This window comes from Electrona antarctica, assembly GCF_951216825.1.
Source record: "Electrona antarctica genome assembly, chromosome: 4".
Lineage (NCBI taxonomy): Eukaryota > Metazoa > Chordata > Actinopteri > Myctophiformes > Myctophidae > Electrona > Electrona antarctica.
The window spans coordinates 30,830,640-30,854,367 of NC_136809.1; the positions used below are offsets into that span (position 1 = coordinate 30,830,640).

At 42.5% G+C, this 23,728-nt stretch overlaps 1 protein-coding gene across 1 annotated transcript in view; it reads left to right on the forward strand.

The window, feature by feature from the left end:
* The first annotated feature begins 1,009 nt into the window (after nucleotides 1-1,009).
* Nucleotides 1,010-23,728, forward strand: part of gnav1 (guanine nucleotide binding protein (G protein) alpha v1) — a 28,687-nt gene continuing 5,968 nt past the window's right edge. The window contains exons 1-5 of the mRNA XM_079498917.1: nucleotides 1,010-1,597; nucleotides 1,895-1,986; nucleotides 11,741-11,833; nucleotides 14,561-14,721; nucleotides 16,898-17,026. Of these exons, the coding sequence (XP_079355043.1) occupies nucleotides 1,468-1,597; nucleotides 1,895-1,986; nucleotides 11,741-11,833; nucleotides 14,561-14,721; nucleotides 16,898-17,026 (605 nt within the window). The 5' untranslated portion in view covers nucleotides 1,010-1,467. The remainder of the gene's footprint in view (nucleotides 1,598-1,894; nucleotides 1,987-11,740; nucleotides 11,834-14,560; nucleotides 14,722-16,897; nucleotides 17,027-23,728) is intronic.

Genomic DNA, 23,728 nt, shown 5'->3' on the forward strand with positions numbered 1-23,728 from the left:
GGTGCCTTGCATGGTTTCCTCCGGCATCGGAGTGGGTGAATGTAATGCACAATCTCTGTAAATCGCTTTGGATAAAGGCGCTATATAAATGCACCATTTACAGTCATTTACTTGGTTTTAGGTCCCACGGACAGCTAGAATGACAAAGCTCATGTCAAAAAATGAATGAAATTGACTGGCAAGACAGAAACCACATTATGGCTTTATGGGACATGTTTGAGAGAATCAAAAGCTACTGTCCTCTAATCAGCATGTGTTAAGACTATAAATAATGCCACAACTGGGGAAAGGGGGTGCAGGTGCGAGTAGTCTGACTGAAGGTGATGCATGCAGGTTGACTGCTATTCTGTTAACGTTTTGTGTTGCAGTGGGATGAGTGAGTGGTGTGGTTTCGTTGTAAATCTAATTTGTGCAATACGCCAGACTGTTATTATAAATAAAAGGTTATATGGCTTGGCTTGTTTAAATATATGATATAGTCTATTATAGCCAAATGCATTCAGGATGTCTAGGTCTGAAGTTTAGCACAATAGCGTGTCGTATAGTGATCTTTGCTGGATCAGGCGAGCTACGGTTCGCTGAGTCAGTGAAATGAGGCCACAGACTCAGACACTCAGGAACACAGCTAAACCCTCCCGGTCCGGTCCCATTCACTGAGTGAACCTCATTACGAATACAAAGGGCCTTTAATCCGCGACCCACGCACATCATATGGATTATCTGCGTCGCGACTCGCGAGAAACGGCTGTAGCCCATCTGCAGGGATCGACACACTGGCAAACGGCGGGACCCCGTGGGGTTGTATAATGTATGTTTACAAAGTTTACGACCCTCGTGGGTTGTAAACGAGTTTTTAGTTGAATAGCACTGCTGGGCACTCAGGTGTCACATTCTGTCTTTGGAAGAACGTCACTTCCCATGGAAGTCCCAAACTTTCACAATATTGAATAGTCTTGTTACAGACAGAGGGAGGAGGGTTTTCACGAGGCTAACGGTGGACGACGGTGCACACTTTTAAACCCTGTGGCGCACTGTGACATAAACAGTGTTGTCTTTTCACAAGTGGACGGTCCTTGGACGATTACTGACTAGCAATCAGAAAATAGGTGAGTGGACGGTCACTGACAACCAACCGACCCCTGATTTACCAAGTTGAAGTCTATCTCAGACTCCCAGGTAGGAGAGAAACTTCGGGACAACAAGAAAAGCAGCTCAATCTGCATGTTTACCCGGGCCCCGGGGACATACAGGGACAGGCTGAAGGATATTTCAACGCTTTGAGTAGAAAAATACTTTAGTTTTAATCTGCTAGCATTCTTCCAACTAGAGCCAAGTTTCGCACAACGCCCACTTGGTAAATATTGCCCCGATATAGGAACATGAGGCTTTTGCAAACCGGGGGGTGATTCCCTGCATCGTATCGCCGTTTGGCCCGTTTCTAAGCGGACGGAGAGGACATGGGACAACATGGGACTGTGTCTCGGTTCCGAAGTAACGGAGGAGGAGAAGAAGGCGCGGATAAACAGTACCAAGATAGACCGAGACCTCTATGAAGACGCTAAACGGGAGATGAATGTGGTGAAAATCCTTCTGCTAGGTGAGAAAATCACGGATTTGTTCTTCATGCTGGCCCACCGGCCTAGTTATGGGACAGGCTGTCAACTGTTCCTTAGACATTTAGGCAACAAAAAAGTTTTACAACAGGCTAGTTTTTCAACAATGCCTATACAAACTTTATTTCAATAATACTTTAATATTATGCCCCTCGTGTAAAATCTAACCAGTATGTGTGTTGTCCAATTAGGCCACAGATGAATTAATGATAAGTTACTTGGGTAAATAGTAAATACTCCTCCTCCCATCCTTTTCACCAATCCTACTACATCCCCTCCAGGTGCTGCAGAGAGTGGCAAAAGTACATTGGTCAAACAGATGAAGATCATTCACAGTCATGGATTCAACAAGCAAGAGCTAGACAGCTTCAAGGTTTACACACACACACACACGCACACACACACACACACACACACACACACACACACACACACACAATTGTCTTGTTTTAGCATAAAGCAAACTTTATTGTCACATCACAGGTTTACAGGTGTCAAACAGTGGGTGAAATTCGGTTTTGTGCAAGCTCCATCTTTTTAATAATTGGATGGCATTGTTTTTTGTTTTGTTTTTAGACTGAAGTGACAGTCAGTCACATATAAAAGTCCAATAGAGGAGTGAAGGACATGTAGCCACTATCATTGTAGCTTGTACAGACAGAGTGGTGTTGTACGTGAGAGATCTTAATGTTAACTGTCGAAATGTGAGGAACTGATTCAAGACTTGGCACAGACTCCAAACCAGCCCTCAAACTACCTTGGTGGAAAATTCCCAGGTGGCACAGTCTGGTTGGGATAATGAATAGATTGTGAGAGAAGAGCAGAGCAGTGGGATGAGCAGGGTACTTGTAGGAGAGAGAGAGAGAGATGACACTTTACTTAATGGTCTGGTCTATAATGTATTATAACACTTCTAATGACAATAACAACAATGTTTCTAAATGGCAATTAATAACAACGTTTAACTTATCATAATGCATAAACTCAGTGGAACAGCACATTGTAATTACCTTAACTATAGTTACAAAGTGTCTTTGTTATAACTTGTTATGCATGATTATAAAAATGTATTACGAGTGTTATGAAACATTATGAGTGTGTTATGATGCATTATAAATGAGATTATAATGCATTATTGACTTGTTCTTTAAGTAAAGTGATAACTGGAAGTTATAATGTGCTGTTCCACTAAGTTTATAATGCATTATGACCAGCAACTTGTTATAAGTTGTTATGCATAATTGATAAACATTTATACATGTTATAATGCCTTATAAATGTTATAACGCATTATTGACCGACCTTAATATAAAGTCTTACTAAGGTTAGTATGCACTGGTTTTCTGTTTTTTTTAACACAGTCACTTTGTTTACTTTATACCTGTACATATACAACTACCTGGTGTTTCATCAGGATGGGGTCTATGTAAGCACTCAAAAACAAGTATTAAATTGTGATGGGAAATCGGGACAATTCAGCATTGAATGTTGAAAATGTTGAATTTGTCGGGATTCGGGTCACCCAGACCTGACATTCCCTATTTTCCTTCCTGCCCCCCCCCCCCCCCCCCCCTACATTCTGCCTGTTTCACCCCCCTTGGTCTCGCTTGCTGCTTCACTCTCGTAACCCCCACTACCCTCCCTCCACTACACTGTTGTTCTACCAGTCTCTCTCTACCTTCTGTTTCTATGTTGTTTGCACATGATGGACAAGTGACCAAAGAGGTAGTCTCTTTCTCTCTGTCTTTCATCACACATTCATTTTTACTCCCCACAACAACGAGCCAGTCACTGTACAGGCAGACAGGACAGAGTGCAGACAGACAAGGCCAGGGGACGAGCTTAAAAGCATCAGAAGCCATGATACATTGGAGGACAAATAATAATAAAAACCAATAACCTAGTTCACCCGCCTTTTTATTCGGGAAATGGAGCATCTGTGTACAGTCCATAACCCAACTTCCCTCCAGGAAATCTGAAGGGGAAACTCTGTGTGTGTGTGTGTGTGTGTGTGTGTGTGTGTGTGTGTGTGTGTGTGTGTGTGTGTGTGTGTGTGTGTGTGTGTGTGTGTGTGTGTGTGTGTGTGTGTGTGTGTGTGTGTGTGTGTGTGTGTGTGAGAGATAGAGACTAGAGATGCATGTGAATAATACTCTTTGTAGTTTTGACTTTGTTCTTGGTCAAGACACACACACACACACACACACACACATACACACAGAGGAATCCCTAAATTAAGGTCCCAATGGTTTGTTGGGGGTTGGGGTTGGTGGAATGCATTCTTAAATATTAAGATGCCACAATTCCTTTCCCTCATCACTCTCTCACTGTTTCTCCTCCTTCCTTTGCTTCCTCTCTCACTCTCTTTCTTGCCCTTCCTTTCTTATTACAGTCACCTTTTCAGCAGAACAGAATCATCTTGCTTCCTTTATTGGAATGTGCTGAAAAGAGTTAGTGAACTCCTGACTACTAGGTTGTTTTAAATGAGGTTATATATCATTAAGTTTATCACATCTTGTAATACACACACACACACACACACACACACACACACACACACACACACACACACACACACACACACACACACACACACAGAGGCACGGCTGCAGTCTCATCATCGCTCTCATCAGTGTTGTTCTCGGTAGATTTTAAGTTTTGTTCTCATAGTAACCCCCTTACACCTGATTTATATAGCTGCGTGTCAGTGTTTCACACTGAAAATATATGAAAAAAATGTGCCTCTGCCAGGTAGTAGAAGTCAATCTTAGCTAACCAGGAGGAAATATGAAAAATTGGACAGGTCCGTCTTGATGACACGACTGTAGAGACCATGTGTACCGATGTGTTTTTCACAAATCGGCCTGCTGGTGTCGCTATAACAGGCCAATGTGAAAAGGGTCGCATTTCTTCTTTTGCCTAGTGAGAATGTGCATCACATGACTATAGAGAGGATGTGTACCGATTTGCGTGATGTTTGACAGAATCTGTATGAATAATAGCCAAAAACGTGTTTTGCAAAAATCAGCCTGCTTGTGGCGCTATGACTGGCCGATGTGAAAAATGTGGGCAAGAGGTTCTGCTCTGGCCTCCAGGGAGTGTTGCTTGCACAGTTTCACGCTGATCGGCTGATCGTTGAGCAGTTTCACGTTGAACTGGTGCCGGTGATTAGTCCACATGGAAGGACAAACACACACACAAGAATGCACAGACGGACAGGGGCCAGTGGCGGCGGCCTTATGCTTCAATCGTTTCAATTGAAACGGGCCTCGAGCTTCCAGGGGCCTCCAAAATAATTATTGTAATTATTATTTGTAGTAGTAGTAGAAGTAGTAGTAGTAGTAGTATTGCATTGCATCGCAGCCTTGTCAATTATTCAGCCTCATCCTGTCCACTTACCACTAGTTGGCACCAGCTAATAATCACTGTAGGTACTTGACCTGTCATGTCACGTTGACCTGTGTTTGTTCGTAATTGTTCCCACTTCCCGGTGTTTGCACTCACTGCACTAGCAGCGCTGAGAGTTGCGATTGCATCATTGTATAGCCTATGCTGCCTCCCAGTTATACCTTACAGTAATTTCAAGACAAAGTAAAATAATTCTTTAATCAAGCTGCTTTTGTGTATTTTTCTACTGTGCTGTGCTGTATGCTGTTCATGCTTTGAAGTCCGATAATACACACTAACAAAAGAAATAATAATAATTATTATTAATTATTAAAATGATGACGTCATGAACGGGGCCTCCCGATCCTTAAGGGGCGAACACATATTGTCTCGGCCTGGCGGAAACAATAGTTTAATTAATTTGCTATTTTCGCATTGTGTGAGACATGATGCACAACCAACCATACTATAAATCAATTTTAAATTTCAAGTGGAAAACATTCCACATCACAAACCAACAGTATATATAATAACTACAGCTATAACCTCCCACAGCAAATGTAGTCACCCCCCTCCGCGCGCCCACGCAGACACACAAGCTCACCATCCTTTTCATTAAGACAATAAGCCTATCTCACAGAATTTCCCCGCCCCCTTAATACGCCCCCTTTCGGGGTTAGTGGTGATAGCGTGACGTCACTCCATAGACGCTACATGTTAACAGAGGTAATTTAAGAAGTCTACAACTTTTGTTTTCTCAAGGTAAGGTTTGTTCTATCTGTTCGAGCTGATTTACCATCTTGTTTGCTTCATAATAATATTGGTCTGTCACATTTTTACATTAGAAAATGTACTTAGATTCTCCATGTTAAATGACACCACTATTTACCGGAAGTGGGAGTGGAAAGCGGGCTGTGAGATAGGCCTATTACACAACCTATAAGCGTTTTCTTTTGCTGACATTTCATGATGACTTATAATACCAGTGTTTTTCATTCTCAACCTTTTTCATTTCAAGAACCTCCAGTTTGATGTGCATTAGGCCACAGACCCCATTTGATAGGATTTCTATCTCCAGGACCCCAATCTACACCGTAAAATCCCCACTTTAACTCAGAGGGTGTACTACAGTATCAACCATTTAGCTGGGGACCCCATGAAACACCCTTCATGACCGATGGGTGTACCCGGCCCGGACCCCATGTTGAGATCCAGTGACCTATCGTCCCTGTGTCACTCCATCTCTCTCTCTTCCTGTCAGCTGCCTGTCTTTGATCTGTTTCCCTGTCATGGTCTCTGTCTCACTCTCTCTCTCTCTCTCTCTCTCTCTCTCTCTCTCTCTCTCTCTCTCTCTCTCTCTCTATCTGTCTGACTCAGCTCATCAGGTTTGTGTTATGTTAGAACTGTGGCTGGGCCGAGACAGAAGAGACATTTTAGAAAGCAAGAATGGGAAGAAAGATGGAGGGAGGGGGTCGTTATTATTGCTCCCCTCAGTCTCACCCTTCTTTTATTTGCTCCGTAGCCTGAGGCTGTGGGGGAGTTGTTTTTACTGTGGACTGGCTCAGGAATGGATGGACGCAGAGATTTTCCTGCCCTTTCAATCATATCCATCCACTGCATACACTGTAAAATCGTACGTGTTAATTTCACTCTTAACGTGTACACATGGACCCAAAAGGCTGCACACTCACACGTGTGTGTGTGTGTGTGTGTGTGTGTGTGTGTGTGTGGGTGGGCTGCTGTTGTTTCTAGAATTCCAGTGTTCATTCTATGCAACATTATGTCGAAAAATGTGAAAGTTCAAGTCGACTTCAGTCAAGCTGAAAACTTAGACGATGCACATTTGGACACAATGTCTAACACTCGCACACACGCACGCACACGCGCACACAAACACACACACACACTTTGAGCATGCCATTATAGGTGACTTTCTTTAAATGTTCAATAATCTTTCAAAATAAATATCAGATATATAAGCTACCAGCCTACCACGTATATAATGGGGAGTAAATGGTTAATTATTAATAATCATATCAGCCAACCCTCCGGTGAACTCTCTTCTTCAGAGTGAGTTTGGGCTGCTGCTGTGGAATGTTGGCAGGTAAATCATTTTACACTCTCAGAGTTAAATGAACATGGAGGATTTTACTGTGTTTTGTGAGATGGAGGTTCTGCAGTGATCCAAAACAGCATGTTGGCTGAAGAAGAACAATAGTTTAAGTGTGTTCTTGATGGATTTGGAGATTATGCTGTTGTAATATGAGTTGTACGCATTGTTCCCACTTTCAGTGCCACAACACCGTATACACCGGGCACTGTGTGTGTGCGCGTGCGTGCGTGCGTGCGTGCGTGCGTGCGTGCGTGCGTGCGTGCGTGCGTGCGTGCGTGCGTGCGTGTCGAGAGCATATCCTCAGGCTTTAGTGGTATTAACTGACAGGAACAACAAAAGACGAATACTATATTTCTACCCCTACCCCTAGTACCTACCCCCATACTCACACACACACACACACACACACTTTAGAAGCAAGGGTGTCTGGGTCTCTTCACACAAAGGTGACGTGTAGTTGGTGTTGGAATCAGGTTACCATGGCATACACAGACACACCTGCTGCTCAGTGCTCCACCATCTGTGTGTGTGTGTGTGTGTGTGTGTGTGTGTGTGTGTGTGTGTGTGTGTGTGTGTGTGTGTGTGTGTGTGTGTGTGTGTGTGTGTGTGTGTGTGTGTGTGTGTGTGTGTGTGTCTGTGTGTTTGTGTGTGTGCGTGTGTGTGTGTGTGTGTGTGTGTGCATGCGAGAGGATGATGTTTTACAGCAATGCATGAGAATGGTGGTATGTCTACTCCGAAGTATTCATTCATTGCGCATGCGCACGCACGCACGCACGCACGCACGCACGCACGCACGCACGCACGCACGCACGCACGCACGCACGCACGCACGCACGCACGCACGCACGCACGCACGCACACACACACTCAATCCATGTCCAGCTCTCAGACCCCCCCCTGGCCTATCTACTTTCTCACAGACTCCCTCCTCTCATTGCTTTATCTCTATCTGTCAACATAAAAGGTCTTGGGAGAGAGGTTAACGAGGGAGAGGAAGGAGGAGGTGGAAGGAGGAATGGATAGAAGGACAAAAATGACTAACTGATGACAGAAATGAGGGAGGAAGCAGAAGAGTCACACTCAGGTTTCAGAAAGAGAAAAAATATGGAGAATGTGTTTAGTCTAAAATGTTAAAGTTGGCTTAATTTTCTTATATTGATGCTCGGCAATGTAAGAATGATCTGTGCCCATTAATCAGAATCCCCTTTATTTTCAAAGTAAGTTTGCATATTGCATACAAGGAGAAATATGACTTGGTGTATGTGTAGCCGTCTCCATTGGCCAAGGGGGGTTTCCTTTTTGGATGAATGGTGGATGTTTGGATTCCCATGTGTGAAACGTTAGGTGGTAATAGTAATACTATTATACACATTGGAATGATAAAGACATAACATGCCCATTAAAAAACAAACTCAAATTCTTGAGAAACACAGGCTCTTCCTCAGACTGAGGAAGTCTCCAATCGTTTTTGGAAAGATCCTTTTAAAAGCACTTAAACCCTATATACTACTTTGACTGAGGATCCTGATCCTCAGCGTCTATACTTGGTCCCCTTCCTTTTCCCTCTACGCATTGTAACGCCATGCATGATTATGAACATGTCTAACATTGCAACACATTGTGGGCTTGTATATCTTTGACAGAACAGAAGACGAGGGCTATCTGTTTTACACATTAGACATGGCACCATGAAAAGGCTTTCTTAAAAGGCCCATTTTAGGAAGTATATTTAAAAGGGTGCTCTGGAAGGGTGTTCCAGACCACTGGGAGCTCTAACCGCAGCGGCCCAGTGGAGTTGTGCCAGGACCTCTTCAAGCAAAGGTCCGGTTGCCTGGTCATACTCTGTGATCGCATTGTGATTCGTGCCAATGCATATTTGTAATTTGAATTTAAATGGACTCATTTGACATTTGAGTTCAGCAGAGTTCAGAGTTCCAAGAAATCTAAAACCGCTAAATCTCTACTTCCAAGTCCATGAGGCAGAAGGGAGCAAATGTAGGTTATTCATCAGCTCCAGTTGACGTACAATTTAAGCCTTTTTGATTAAAGGGTAACATTTTTAGGAAGTCTGCCCTGCATATATATGCACAGCAGTCACTTTCTGTTTGTGTCCACTCCACTGTCTCTCAAACACACTTTCATTTCATTTTAATTGTGCACGCACACATTTGTGCATGCAGAGCAGGAGACGAAAGTGTGGAATGTGCTTGTATTAGGTTGCTTGTCTGACACATTATTTTCACACCGGTCAAATGTGTGTCTGTGTGTTGAGTTTGTGTTTGTGTGGACGCTTGGCGTTTTCCAGGAGTCAGGGCAGGGTTGAGTTGGGCAGGGCACAAGCAGAACATGTTTCAACATATCTTTACCAGCTTGCTTGAAGAGCAGGCTGGTCTCTAAACGGACAGAGAGCAACCTTTCTCCACACGTTTTGACCATTGGCTGTTCTTTAAAGGGATCTTTAAGCCAGGGGTTCCCAACCCTTTCTATGGGGGGGGGGGGGGCTCAAGTAGCCTACCCGCTGCTATAAATATTATTATATCATTCACAACATAATCATTGACCTAAATGGCGTTATATCAACAAGGATAGTATGATTTAAAGTAGTATTAGGCCTATGTCTTTTTCAGAAGTGACTTTGGACATTTTACACTTTAGTTAAACATGCAGAGTGACGCATTACTTTACCTGGGTTACATTATACTTGAATGTTTTGACATGATGAAATAATAATGTGTAGTGTTTTGTTTCATTAGCACCAGCATGACAAAATTGGCTACAGCTTGTTGTAGTTATGCTGCTGCCAGCTGCTCACTGAACACATGTGAACGGTAAAGATACCTAGGATCCGACTATGATGTCACAGGGAAGTAACACACAGACTCAAAGCTGTTATAAACCAGTCAGTGATGCGTCGCTTTATTTTTCCTTTGTGTAAAACGTTCTACTTCTCTGAATTGATGCCCGGCCACAAAACGGCCTGGCCAATCAGCAGCAGCTAGAAGCTAGAAGCTGCTGCTAGAAGCTGCTAGAAGCTGCTGCTGATTGGCCAGGCCGTTTTGTGGCCGGGCATCAAGTCTGCCTGAGAGTTCCTAGATGGGAGCAGGAGGGGGGAACCCAGTGTACTCTCTGCTGCCCCATCTGGCGGAGTCAGGTTAGGTCACAAGGTGCATACCACCACACCTACTGTAGCCCAAATATAATAAAGGTATTTTACCTATAAAATCCACCTTCAGTACCTGGACCTGGATTTTTGGAATGCCTTTTGACTAATTTCTATTCTCTCCTGTTCATGTAGTCAGGTTTAGCTCACTGTAAACACATTCAAACAAATTGCAGACATTAGCTTGAAGAGCTATAGCTGCTTTAAAGTTACATTTAATATTTTGTTTTCCATTTTGTGCTGCAGATGCACACAAAAAAAGGTTTGGATCATGGGCAAAAAAACTTGGTGCAATCTGTTATAATATGAATATATGTGTCATTTCTTGTTTACTTTAGTTTAGAATATACTACATAGGCCTAGCATTCACATTGGACAGTGCTAAAACATAACTGTAGAGCTTATGATACTGTTATTTAAGAGACAGTGCAGATGGAGTGATGGGGCTGTTTCCAAGCTGAACTGCAGCCTATGCAATTCTGTGGTCAGTGTATTGTTATTATAAATGTTTTTTGTGACGCCTATCTGTCTCACTGTGGAATGAATTAAAATAAATAAATCATCTACATCTACTACAGAGAAATGTTGTGCAGTAGAATTGTGCACACATGACTGATCCATCATCCCAAAACTGAAACGCTACTAGAAGTTGCTTTTAACTTAGTTTTGTGTACAGTGTTGTGGTTAGGGTTGTAGATAATGCTGGTGAAGCTCTAATTTTCTGTAAGGGCCATGGACACATACGACTTCAACTTAGTTGAAACTACTCATAGTACAGAAACTGTTAGACAAAATACGTGAGATTGGGTAACCTAATACAGTATGTAATTCTTAGATCGTATAGCATTTAGGGTCATACAGTGTAGCATAAGGCTGCACGATATGGATAAAGTTTAATATCTCTGTATTTATGCCAAATATTGCGATATCGATACGATATACGATAAGTGTTGCAACATTGAAAACTAAACATTCAAAAAACGGCATAACAACTCAATATCACTCACATCAACGATATATCGATATATTGACATATATCATATCGCGATACCGTTGCATTTTTGCGATACTGATATTGTGCATGTTCATACCTCGATACCAATACAATAACGATATATTGTGCAGGAATAACGTGTTCCTTCCACACGCTACGTCCGGTTGGTGAAACTCCCCCTGTCAGGTGAAAAGAAGCAGCTTGGACTCCTCATGCATAGAAGGAAGCATGAGGTCAGTCCGCTGCCTCCCCAGGTTGGCAGAGGAAGTGTAGCGCCCAGGATTACATTAGATAATTGACACTGGGTGAAAAAAGTGGGTTGCAAAATTGTGGGTTACAAATTATTAAAAAAAATAAAAACCCGGTGCTGACACACTTATTACACTGACTTACACTGACTTATTTTTATACTTATTTACAATATGTTGTGCCTCATTATAGGCTACTCTTGACCTGTGAACTTTGAACTTTGACAGCCTGCTGTGCTAGATAACCTCCTGACCTCCATGAAGTTTGTCCTCCATGGGATGGGCGTACTCCGCATCAACCTGTCCAACAACAAGAACAAGGTAATCTCTATGGAGCTCTTCTTTTCTATTTCCATCTTCCCTCAGTATTATGCTATGGTCTTCCTGCACTATGCCCAGACCACCTCTAGAGGGCAGCATCCCTGCATCATGCTCCTGCTGCTGCTGCTTTTGCAAAAAGCCAGATCATTACAGAGTCAGACCATGCACAAGATTGCTTGAGACACACACACACACACACACACACACACACACACACACACACACACACACACACACACACACACACACACACACACACACACACACACACACACACACACACAGACTGATCATAAGGGTTAATGTATGATGCGGATGGTTGTTTGAATTACATGGTTGTGATGAGCCCCCATTTGGCATTAATAACCACTTAACCGTAGAAGAAAGCAATTATCCATTGACAATGGAAGGGTGTGTGTTATGTTATAATGTTAGGGGCTGGGTGGATGCTTTTATTGTAAGGTTCAATTTGATTTGAACTTCATTGTCAAAATTATCAGAGCTCAAATGCTAACCACCCACTCACCACGTCCTGTCTAGCAATCATTTGTAGTGTACTAGTGTGTGTGTGTGTGTGTGTGTGTGTGTGTGTGTGTGTGTGTGTGTGTGTGTGTGTGTGTGTGTGTGTTCTGTATTTATGGGCGGACATTGCTTTATGATTAGAGACCTCTAGACTGGCCTAAGAGAGCTCACCTGGACAGCAGGAGGTTTCTGGGTTTGTCCCATAACTCGCCAAGTCTATTTGAGAAGTGTCCCTGAGCAATCAACCCCCAAAATGATCCCCAGACGCTGTATTTATAGTGCCGACTGCTCCTCATAGTTAGGTTTGGTAAATAGAGAGGACACATTTCACAAGGTTTGTTATGCGGCCCTCACACCTACAGTATGTCACATTCAATTATTGGGCTGTCACTTTGTTTCACTGAATCTGGCAAAATGTTAACTCATTGTTCTGAAAGGATGTTGGCCTAAATACTAAATAATAGGTCCAAGGCACTCTGTTCCAGTCAAGTGAAAAAGCCTTTATTTGTGTATGGAATGGCAAAGATCATTAAAAATGGACTAACGCGTTTGGGCTACAAGCCTTCGTCAGGGTCCCATGTTGCAGTGTTTGTTTCTTCGTCATGGTCCCATGTTGCAGTGTTTGTTTCTTCGTCAGGGTCCCATGTTGTAGTGTTTGTTTCTTCGTCAGGGTCCCATGTTGCAGTGTTTGTTTCTTCGTCATGGTCCCATGTTGCAGTGTTTGTTTCTTCGTCAGGGTCCCATGTTGCAGTGTTTGTTTCTTCGTCAGGGTCCCATGTTGCAGTGTTTGTTTCTTCGTCAGGGTCCCATGTTGCAGTGTTTGTTTCTTCGTCAGGGTCCCATGTTGCAGTGTTTGTTTCTTCGTCAGGGTCCCATGTTGCAGTGTTTGTTTCTTCGTCAGGGTCCCATGTTGCAGTGTTTGTTTCTTCGTCAGGGTCCCATGTTGCAGTGTTTGTTTCTTCGTCAGGGTCCCATGTTGTAGTGTTTGTTTCTTCGTCAGGGTCCCATGTTGCAGTGTTTGTTTCTTCGTCAGGGTCCCATGTTGCAGTGTTTGTTTCTTCGTCAGGGTCCCATGTTGCAGTGTTTGTTTCTTCGTCAGGGTCCCATGTTGCAGTGTTTGTTTCTTCGTCAGGGTCCCATGTTGCAGTGTTTGTTTCTTCGTCAGGGTCCCATGTTGCAGTGTTTGTTTCTTCGTCAGGGTCCCATGTTGCAGTGTTTGTTTCTTCGTCAGGGTCCCATGTTGCAGTGTTTGTTTCTTCGTCAGGGTCCCATGTTGCAGTGTTTGTTTCTCTCCATTTCTCCTCTCTGCCAAACCGCTTGATTGAGGAGAGAACTGAAAGAAAGTTCATATAAAACTGCTAGCCACCCAGATGACAGTAATTGTTTTGTATTGCTTGTGATTATGAAATGACATAACTGTTGTTTATCATAGATACTGATTGCATAAAATGTATGAACGAATCCTATTTATTGTTATCAATACATATTAATACACCAACATAATAATATACCCTATACCCATATTCATGAATGGTCACACTCACTGATTCTTGAGTGCTGCAATATTAACTTGTCATACGTACTTTAGAGTAGGCCCAGCGTTAGAGTGTGATACATCTTTTGAAGACACAGGGCTAACTTTTTGTATTTGGCTTCAAAATATACATTAATGGTCAATAATAAGAGTCAATAACGGGTCAATTCACTTTTGCAACTTATTACAACACTGTATGTGGGGGGATGCATGCCTCTAATTTATTCTTAGTTTCAAGCATTGAAAATCGTCCATGAATTAAGATTTTTATATTATTAATGGGCAGAAGCGGCTGTCTTGCTGTGCATTCGTTATTTTCTTTCACAAATGAACAATTGTGTAGAAAGAAATATATATGATTCATTTAAATGAATAGTATCTAATATAAAATATGAAATGGAAGCCTACTATGCATAATACTCAGAAGCATATTATGCATATGTGACTCGCAAGGGGGGGGGGGGGGGGGGGGGGGGACAGCCATTTTATCGCTGTGGCTCCCATGGCCACCCCATGGCAGCGGTACTGTGCGTGCATGTACGTACGCAGTCTGCTGCACCCCTTTACAATTATTCTGTGTCTGTAATTCTTAAGGTCCTCTCTGTCCCAGAGTGATGCTCTGTGTGTGCACTTTCATCACTCACTCTCCCTGCCACTCTCTCTCCGTCTAGGTCCACGCCCATTCTGTCTTGTCTTGCGGACGATGTTTTGATGAGGACAAGGTCCTGCTTCCTTTCCTGGGACATGCCCTTTCCTATCTGTGGGCCGACCAGGGCGTGAGGGCCGCGGCGGCCAGGGGTTATGAGTTTGAGCTCAACGACTCTGCACTGTAGTGAGTCCTCTTGCATGCGTAAACACACACAAAATCAATAGACTCACTAAATCTATCCTTACTCCAGATCAGGGGTGCCCAAAAGGTAGATTGCGATCTACCAGTAGATCACAAAGGCTGTGCAGGTAGATCACATGACATGGCATCTGCCACTTGAATTAAGTTGACTTGATTGATTGATTGATTGACATAAAAAGGGCCTGTCAGCTCAAACCCATAATGCAATACTTAATACGTAACCAAGACCCTGCAGACCTTAGTCATATGTTATTTTTCTGCCCCAAAGTTCTGGGTCTCTTTTAAACAAATTCTTTCATATGTCCTGACACTGGATCTTCAACCATGCCCTCTTATAGCCATCTTCGGGGTCCCCATGGACACATTAATGTTACAATCACCCTCCCCTCCATCTATATCCACCTGGCTGACCTGGCCGGTAGACATGATGTTTTTTCTAAAGCTTGAAAAAGTAAAATTTACAATTAGAGGCTCAGTTGAGAAATTCCATGCTAGATGGCAATCCTTTATATCACATTTCAGCAACTTGGAAACACAGCCGTAATTGAATTGAATTACCTTATATCAATGTCAATGTCCCATGGAGGTATATGGGTAGGCTATATTATACAAATACTTATTTTGTAATCGTTTTTGTTGTATTCTTTTTGTTTAAATTTCTATATGTATGTATGCTACGTTTTTCTTTTTTAATTATTTTATTTTATTTTCATTTTATTTTATTTTCCTTATTGACTCCACCAGGCCGAAGGCATGGGGAGAGAGTATGTTTTGCACTCCGTCCGTCCGTCCGTCCGTGTGTCCGTCCGTCCGTCCGTCTGTGAACAGCTAGGATCCCCTAGGATCCATGGGAGGGTGGTAGGGAGAACGGGAGGGTAGGTGGGGCTTGGTCATTCTGCCCAACCTAGGGGGAGGGTTGCACATTATATTGTTAATGTTTTTTTAAGAAAAAAAGGGAGTGTCATTAACAATAATTATGTAAACTTGTATAACTCTGTACTTCTCCTTGAATAAATAAATTAAAACAAATGACCTTTAAGGGTCAGTTTTTACACTCAAAATCATGAGTTTGCAGCAGTGTACTGCAAAGGAGACAATAGAGACTAAGAGAAATCTCAAAGCTGAGCAGTGATATCTGCCAAGAGAGGAGAGGGGAAGGTCTGCATGTCCACATGCGTGTGTGTTGTGGAGTTGAGAAGGTGCTGTAGCTCACCAGGGGGCTGTCTGTTCTCATCCTCAACCCTAGCGAAAGACCACTTCTGTGGGGTTATCTACAACGACAGGTCCTCTCGTCCCCACTGAGAACCACTGGGCATCACTATTGCACGCCACTCCCTTTTGACATACACACCCTCGCATATACGCAAAGGCTAAAAGGCAAAACAATCTAAAAGCGGCAGGGTGTGCCACTGTAGCTGATCCAGAATGACTACTTTTAGAATATCACTGTTGCGTGTGTGCGTGTGTCACATCTCAGCTGAGCACAGATTAAAACCCATTACACTTGATATGGTATAAGCTAATTTGTTTGTGTTGGAGAGCTTAGCCTCAGTGTGTCATTACGGTAAGCCATGGTGATCCCACTGCCATGAATATTCAACATGTAGATGAGCCGCTGCTCCCCCTGGGGCTCCAGATACACAGTAAAGTCCTCAGTGTCAATTTATATTAATTATACTAGGACTGCGCCCTTTTGGTTGCCCGCCTACTTGGGGCCATGCATGTCGGGAGTGCCGCAAGTCGTTCCATTTATTTATATTGACTATGCAGCAGCGACACAAACATTATGCGAAGCTCGGCCCGTCAATTAAGTGAAGTTATTTCTTTATTGAGCAAGTGAAGGCAGTGTGCGGGTGTCTTCTTCTTACCTGTTGCGACTGCTCCACCAAAGCATCTGCCGGTAACCTTTTATCAGGTGTGCAAATGACACTGATTACCTGTGATACCGTGTCGGGAGTCAAATTAATACTGAGGGTTTTACTGTTTATATACATGGGATTTAATACTGTTTTCATCTCAGGTTTGTCTGTTTAAAACTAGTTATTTTCTTCTCCCGTTTTCTATTTCACCTAGTGGTGTGTCTCGTGTTTTTATTTTAGAATTAATTATTTTCCTATCATTTCAACTCCCTACCCCACACACACCACCTCCCCTTTAGTTTTTTTGACAACATGGGCCGTATCATCGCTCCAGATTATGTGCCCACGGAGATGGACGTTCTTCGAGTGCGACTTCGGACCACTGGGGTCATAGAGACCCAGTTCAAAGTCAGCCACCTCATTTTCAGGTAAACCGATTTGAACTCCCCTGTTTTATTTGTGACGGACACTCCCCATTTAGTGTTACACACTACCAAAACATCAACATGGTTTTATAATACCAGCGGAAATCTGTATAACCTATGGCTGGTAGAGTTATATGAGCTATATGGCTCATGCTTTTACATTTCATCGCTGTCGGGTGGAAAGACTGGAGACCTTGTATATCCAAAACTGTTACTATTCAGAAAATGGAAACAAGAATGACACGTCATTAATACATTTCATTGGTTCAATATAAAACCCACAGACACACTTAACCACTTTCACTATTACTTAATTGTTTTTTACAAACATAGCTAACCTTTGTGTGACACTGTAGTACCATGAAGTAGGACAGAGGTTTATGGAGAGGTTTCTGGCCAACAGCAACAATATGATGCATGCTTAGAGTTTTGCAGTTGGCGCGTTTCAAGAGCATGTTGGCAGGCACCAAACCAAATGACTTTCCTTCATCTCTACAGCTTTTGACGTTCTTATCACCCCTTACAGCCACACGATTTACGTGTGGCTGTAAGCTTTGAGTGAAGCTTGAAGCTTCACTCAATACGTCAATGCATTACCTACAATATCTGCTGGTTTTACACTCACCTACTGACCATGCCCGCATGCAGACACACACACAATGCAATGCAGCTGTCTGTCTGCCTGTCTGTCTCTCTGTCTCTCACGCACGCACACGCACGCACGCATACATGCACGCACGCACGCACGCACACAGTCCATAAAATTATCAATTCATCAGTCTTATCAGTGATGGGCAGATATCTGAGCTCTGGGACACTATAATCATTGTGTCGCATATTAACAGCTTCCTTATCCTCCTCCCTCAAAAGCTAATTTCCTTAATCCACTGATGGTAATGGCAGGGCGGTAGATGTTTATGAACTTAACTGATACAGCCATCTGGACAAACATGTAGAACAAAGTTTTAAAGTCAGCCTAGTTACCATTCTATGGTCAAAACAAATCATACTGTATGTAACACATGTGCATTAAAGTGTAACAGAGTTCTCTGTAAAGATAAAGAAAACTTTATTGTCCATAAAATGTATGTTACATTAATGAACAATAAAGTATGAGTGAACTGACATATCGTTATTTACTTATTACCCATATCACCCATAGTGGGCACTGGGCAGTCGACTTGCGTTGTATATGTTCTTTAATGAAGAAAGTAGGAGACCCATAGGAGAGATGGCTCTGTGTGAATTTATGTAGCTGAAGAGTAATTATTTGATGCATATTCACTTTAATATGTGAAGATGTTTTGGTTCTCCTTAAATGTTTTATTTTTTTTACAATAATATACATTGTAAACATTGTACAAGCCATTACAGTTGAAGGGAATAAAACATTTTATTTGTATATTTGGAAGCAACAGACTTTTACCTTTAACCTTTAATTAACCAGTAAAAACACATTGAGACTGTGTCTCTTTTTTTACACTTCAATGCTACATCGTACATGTCCTGTCATTGCAATTATTTGAGATAATCGCTAAAATGTCTTGCTCAATTTTCATAATACTCCTTGTTGAAAAATGTTCATATATACACATAACATTTAAAAAAAATAGTTGAAATAGCATATACCTGTACAAGCTCAAAACGCGTAGATCGGCTATTTCCACTTGACTATTCATGTTTTTGTTGCAGTATAAAGTTATTAAATAATGTAAGTTATTTGTCATATCAGCCTTTGTGGACCTATTGTTTATGTAGCCTAAAAGCCAAACGAAAATAATTTTCATTTGTATTCAATGACATAATCGTGACAGCCCTATGTGCATCTGTGCTTGTGTGAGCCTGTGCGTGTTTTATCATGCGTATGTCAAACAACCATTTTTAATTTATCGTTCCATCCCAGTAGAGGGTCTTTCTTATCTTTACAATCAGATTTGCTTTGATCCCTCTGTGACATCTATCAAATGATCTTTTGTCTCATAACTCTGTCTCTCCTTGTACCATCTCTAAATGATTTCTTCTTAAATGAATCCAAGCCCTGCTCCCTCTGGTTGAGCTCATGAGGTCTCTCTTTATCATATAAACACTGTAGAGAGAAGTACTCAACGAATGGCCACAGTTGGTGGATATTGGTATCATATCCATCTCTTTTCTTAATTCTTACATGCGTGTAGTTCTTAATTTTGTATCCTGCATGCAGAAATGCATGGCAAGGTAAATGGGCCTGACGGTTTGTGAGTGTGTTTGTTTTTTAGCAAGAACATTTGAGAATCTGTGTGTTGATTTTCATGAACCTTGGAGGGAATGATCAATAGGCAGTCCTGAAGAGATAATTAACATTAGAGTTACAGAGTTGAAGGTCTCAATTTTAGCAAAATTATCCAAGTATGGATGGGCAGATGTGTGCAACATTTCACAGCTCAGCTAAGCTTTGATCTGTTATCTTCTGCAGACATACCCTGCAAATTATAGTTAAGATCCCTGTGGAATCAAAATCGGGCATATCCCAATCCCAGACAGGTTTTGGAACTTAGTGCATTAGCAGTGACGCCAAATGATGCAGTCAGATGTGAGATGTAAGGTCCCAGGTGGTTATCCACGTAACCTAACCAGCCTCCTCATCTGCTTGTTTATTCATTGGCTCTTGAATTAGACAGATAAATTGCTTTTGGTTAATTGATAAACAAGGGCATTGTGTGTGTGTGTGTGTGTGTGTGTGTGTGTGTGTGTGTGTGTGTGTGTGTGTGTGTGTGTGTGTGTGTGTGTGTGTGTGTGTGTGTGTGTGTGTGTGTGTGTGTGTGTGTGTGTGTGTGTGTGTGTGTGTGTGTGTGTGTGTGTGTGTGTGTGTGTGTGTGTGGGGTCCTATTATATATTTTAGAGAGTAGATGAGAGTAGATGGGAGTAGATGGCTTTCATTGTGTCTGTGTGTGTTGAAATAGGCTAGACCAGGGGTGTCAAACTCATTTTGGGGCAAGGGCCACATTGCGCGAAAGGTGACTTGATGAGGGCCGCGGCCAGTTGCAGCTCACATGGGTTGACTTACACTACTTGATACTTGGCTTTGTTTTCTAGACTGTTTATTGACATAAATTGACTTTATTTGTATTACAGTTGTAGGCTACAAGACGTTTGGTATGAGATGTGGAAAAAAGACCCAATAAAATGGCAAATTGACATGTAGCCATCATGAAATCTGACACTTTGCATCTCTTTGCTTTGACTATCGTGTGTAAGTAGACTATATTCCTCACTTGGTAAGGGAAATGAAACTCTACTGAGCTGTAACAACTATGGTTAGCCTCTCCATGTCCTGCTGTATCAGAGTGTGAGGAGAGTAATCCACAACAACTCAACTAGTAGTTGAATAGACTGTTAACGAGCCCATCAGTGACAACATTCCGCACCGGCCCACGGATCACCAGTTTGACACCCCTGGCTTAGACCATAGCTATTCCTTCCTTCCATCCCACACACACACACACACACACACACACACACACACACATTCCTGGTACTCAGCTGTTCATTGTTAAGCAATTAACACTTTGTGTGCCCACACACCACTTTAAAAAAAAAAACCCCAGAGTGCCCACGTTTTACATTCATGCGGCCCGTGGATCGCCAGTTTGACACCCCTGGGCTAGACAGATGTACATATCAGTTTATCATAGTGTTGTAGGTTTTGATTCTATCTAACATAGTGACCATGTAAAACCAGTAAGACGCCCTGAGGGCGAGAAGCGACCTCGCCCTTGTGCACGCATCCGCCTGGGTCACGGCAGACTGCTGGGCGAGCGCAGGGGCTTTGGCATGTGGGGGTCAGATCAACATATGGAATTAATTCTGTACTTGCCATACTGTATATGAGTGTACAGGGTTTAATGAGGGCCCAGGTAGGGCCAGGTAACAGTCAATAGGGAGACATCGAAGAGGAAGGACGGGTGAGGAAGGATCAACATATGGAATGTCAGAACAGGTCAGCTCCATATATGGAGATCTAAGGGTTTGAAGTCAGATGTAGAGTTGCTGGCCGGCTCCATACTGTATATGCAGATCTAGGTGATGATTCAGTCTTCTCCATTTATGGCTATGCAGGGTTCGATGAGGTCAGTGTCGTGATCTTCATACTGTATATGGAGACGGCCATATATGGAGCGTGTCACGAGGCGTGATGGACTGACAACCATATATGAAGGCATGACGGACAGACGGACTGACAGGTTTTGCAGGTTTTCATAGTATTCATAGCAACCTACGGTCGCAATAAAATGTATATTCAGTTCTGCTAAATTGTGGAAAATCTATAGGTCTAAAATGTGTGTGAACAGTCAAACAGTGTCCGAAATTAGCTTTCCACAGACACATGGACACACAGATAGATGTGAAAACATAATCCCTGCCTTTTGGCCTGCCTGGCAGTGTTAATTTAACGCTGACACCCAGGCAGGTCCACTTACGTCAATGGTTACACTTTAAGCATTACATTAACACTGAGGATTTTACTGTCATTTAAAGCCAGTAAAATTTCAAATATCTTCATCTTGCCTCTAGTGTTGGCACGATAAAACTGTTAATAATAACATAGATAATGTAGGAGTTGATTCCATAGCTATGGCAAATTAATTTGTTGAGGTGTTACAGAAATAAATAGGCTGTAGCTTACGGCTGCTTGATTATGACAGATCGTCGAACTTCAAAATAAGAGTGTTTTTTTTTTTGCATGTGTTTTTGAACCGATCAGAAGTGAAGGGTTCACGTTCGCCTTTAAGTAAGGCGAACGTGAACCCTTCACTTCTGATCGGTTCAAAAATAAGAGCCACTAGACAGGAGACCCGCAAAGCGGGTCGACCTTCTATTAAAATTGGCTTAGGGGAAGGCTGGCTGGCCAGGGGGCGGAACTCTGATGGCACACTCATGTCACCATAACTCAGCCTTAACCATATAAAGAGTTCCCAATGCTGCTACGGCCAAATATGGAGTGTGTTGTCTAACCTTAGACATTACGCTGCAACTCATTCAAATCTTCAGCCATCAGATAAATGAACACTCAACATTTTAGCCTTCTTCATTATAAGGATCACTTTGTGTGAGGGAGTAGGGGCCCCTACTCAAGTCAGTTTGTGCGTGCGTGCGTGCGTGTGAGTGAAAGAGTCGAGAGTGTGTGTGAGGAGTGAATGAATTTCTATTTTCATGTCTTGTCAAAAAGACCCATCCCTTACGAGATTATAAGACACAAACAACAAAGATAAACTAGAAATGCACTCTGTCGAGGTGCCAACTTGCGCATTGCACACATGTAGGCCATACATGGCCTACATGGTCATGGTCAAGGTCGTTATTGTAAAGTGCTACCAGAATATCTTATGTTCGAAAATGAAGTTCATGTTTCAGTTTATGATTCAAAGGGCAGTAAAAAATAAAATGATACTCATTCTCAGTATCGTAACTTTGTTTATATCACAGTAAGTGCAAATCCGCTCTTCTATTACCCCTCTAGTTTCAAGTACTTTTGACTGCATGGCATAACAGCTTTTTACCATAACAAATGTTCTCAGTTTTTAACATAACCTGTGACCATTTGTTCTTATATAAACTATAAAGTGTTTCTTTAACCATAGAGATGTTTACAATACTGTTCTTTTGAAAACTGTCAAGTAACCCAGTTCTGAGAGTTAGAAGTGTATCCTCTACTGCACTTACTGCTGTGCGTGCGTGCGTGCGTGCGTGCGTGCGTGCGTGCGTGCGTGCGTGCGTGCGTGCGTGCGTGCGGGGGAAGATGAAATAAAGAAGCTGTAAAATCCTATTGAATATGTGGGTCTGAGAGATCACTAGGTGCCATCCACTGACACCATGTATTGGAAAGACTGTTAATCAAAGGTTTTTATTACCAGCTGTGTGTGTGTGTGTGTGTGTGTGTGTGTGTGTGTGTGTGTGTGTGTGTGTGTGTGTGTGTGTGTGTGTGTGTGTGTGTGTGTGTGTGTGTGTGTGTGTGTGTGTGTGTGTGTGTGTGTGTGTGTGTGTGTGTGTGTGTCCTGGGATATGGCGCAAGGAATATTTCTAATTATAATTGGTATTCCACAGAACCTAGGGTTCCATGACGGTGCCACCCACCTAGGGTGCCACCCATTTTGAGAAACCCTGGTTTACAAAGTAATTCCCTTAGTCTTTCTCTCTCTCTCTCTCTCTCTCTCTCTCTCTCTCTCTCTCTCACTCAGTCACACACACACACACACACACACACACACACACACACACACACACATCAAACCCATCATCTTGATCCTCAGCCTACTAATCAACAATTAAACGAGGATACTGAATTTATTCAAGCCATTAACTGCAATTTGTGTGCGTGTGTGTGTGCGTGTGCGTGTGATTGTCTTTATGTAGATGTAATTTCACCCACACACCCATCCGGTCTAGTTTGCTGCAGACATCTATATGCCCTTTGACCCCTCTGTATTTCTCCTCAAACTATTGAGGCTCCCTCTTTTCCCCGTTATGAAAATGAAACCATCTGGATAATCAAGCAATATTGGAGAAGAGGGCGAATTTATTTGAGCAGAGTCAACAGCAAGAGGGAAAGAGTGGAGGGGTTGTGAAGAGGTGAGATTGGAACAAGAGGAAATTGAGTGAGGGGACATACATTCTTTTAGATTAAGAGAATTGAATGTGCACAATGAGATTTTTGACAGACCCTTGTGG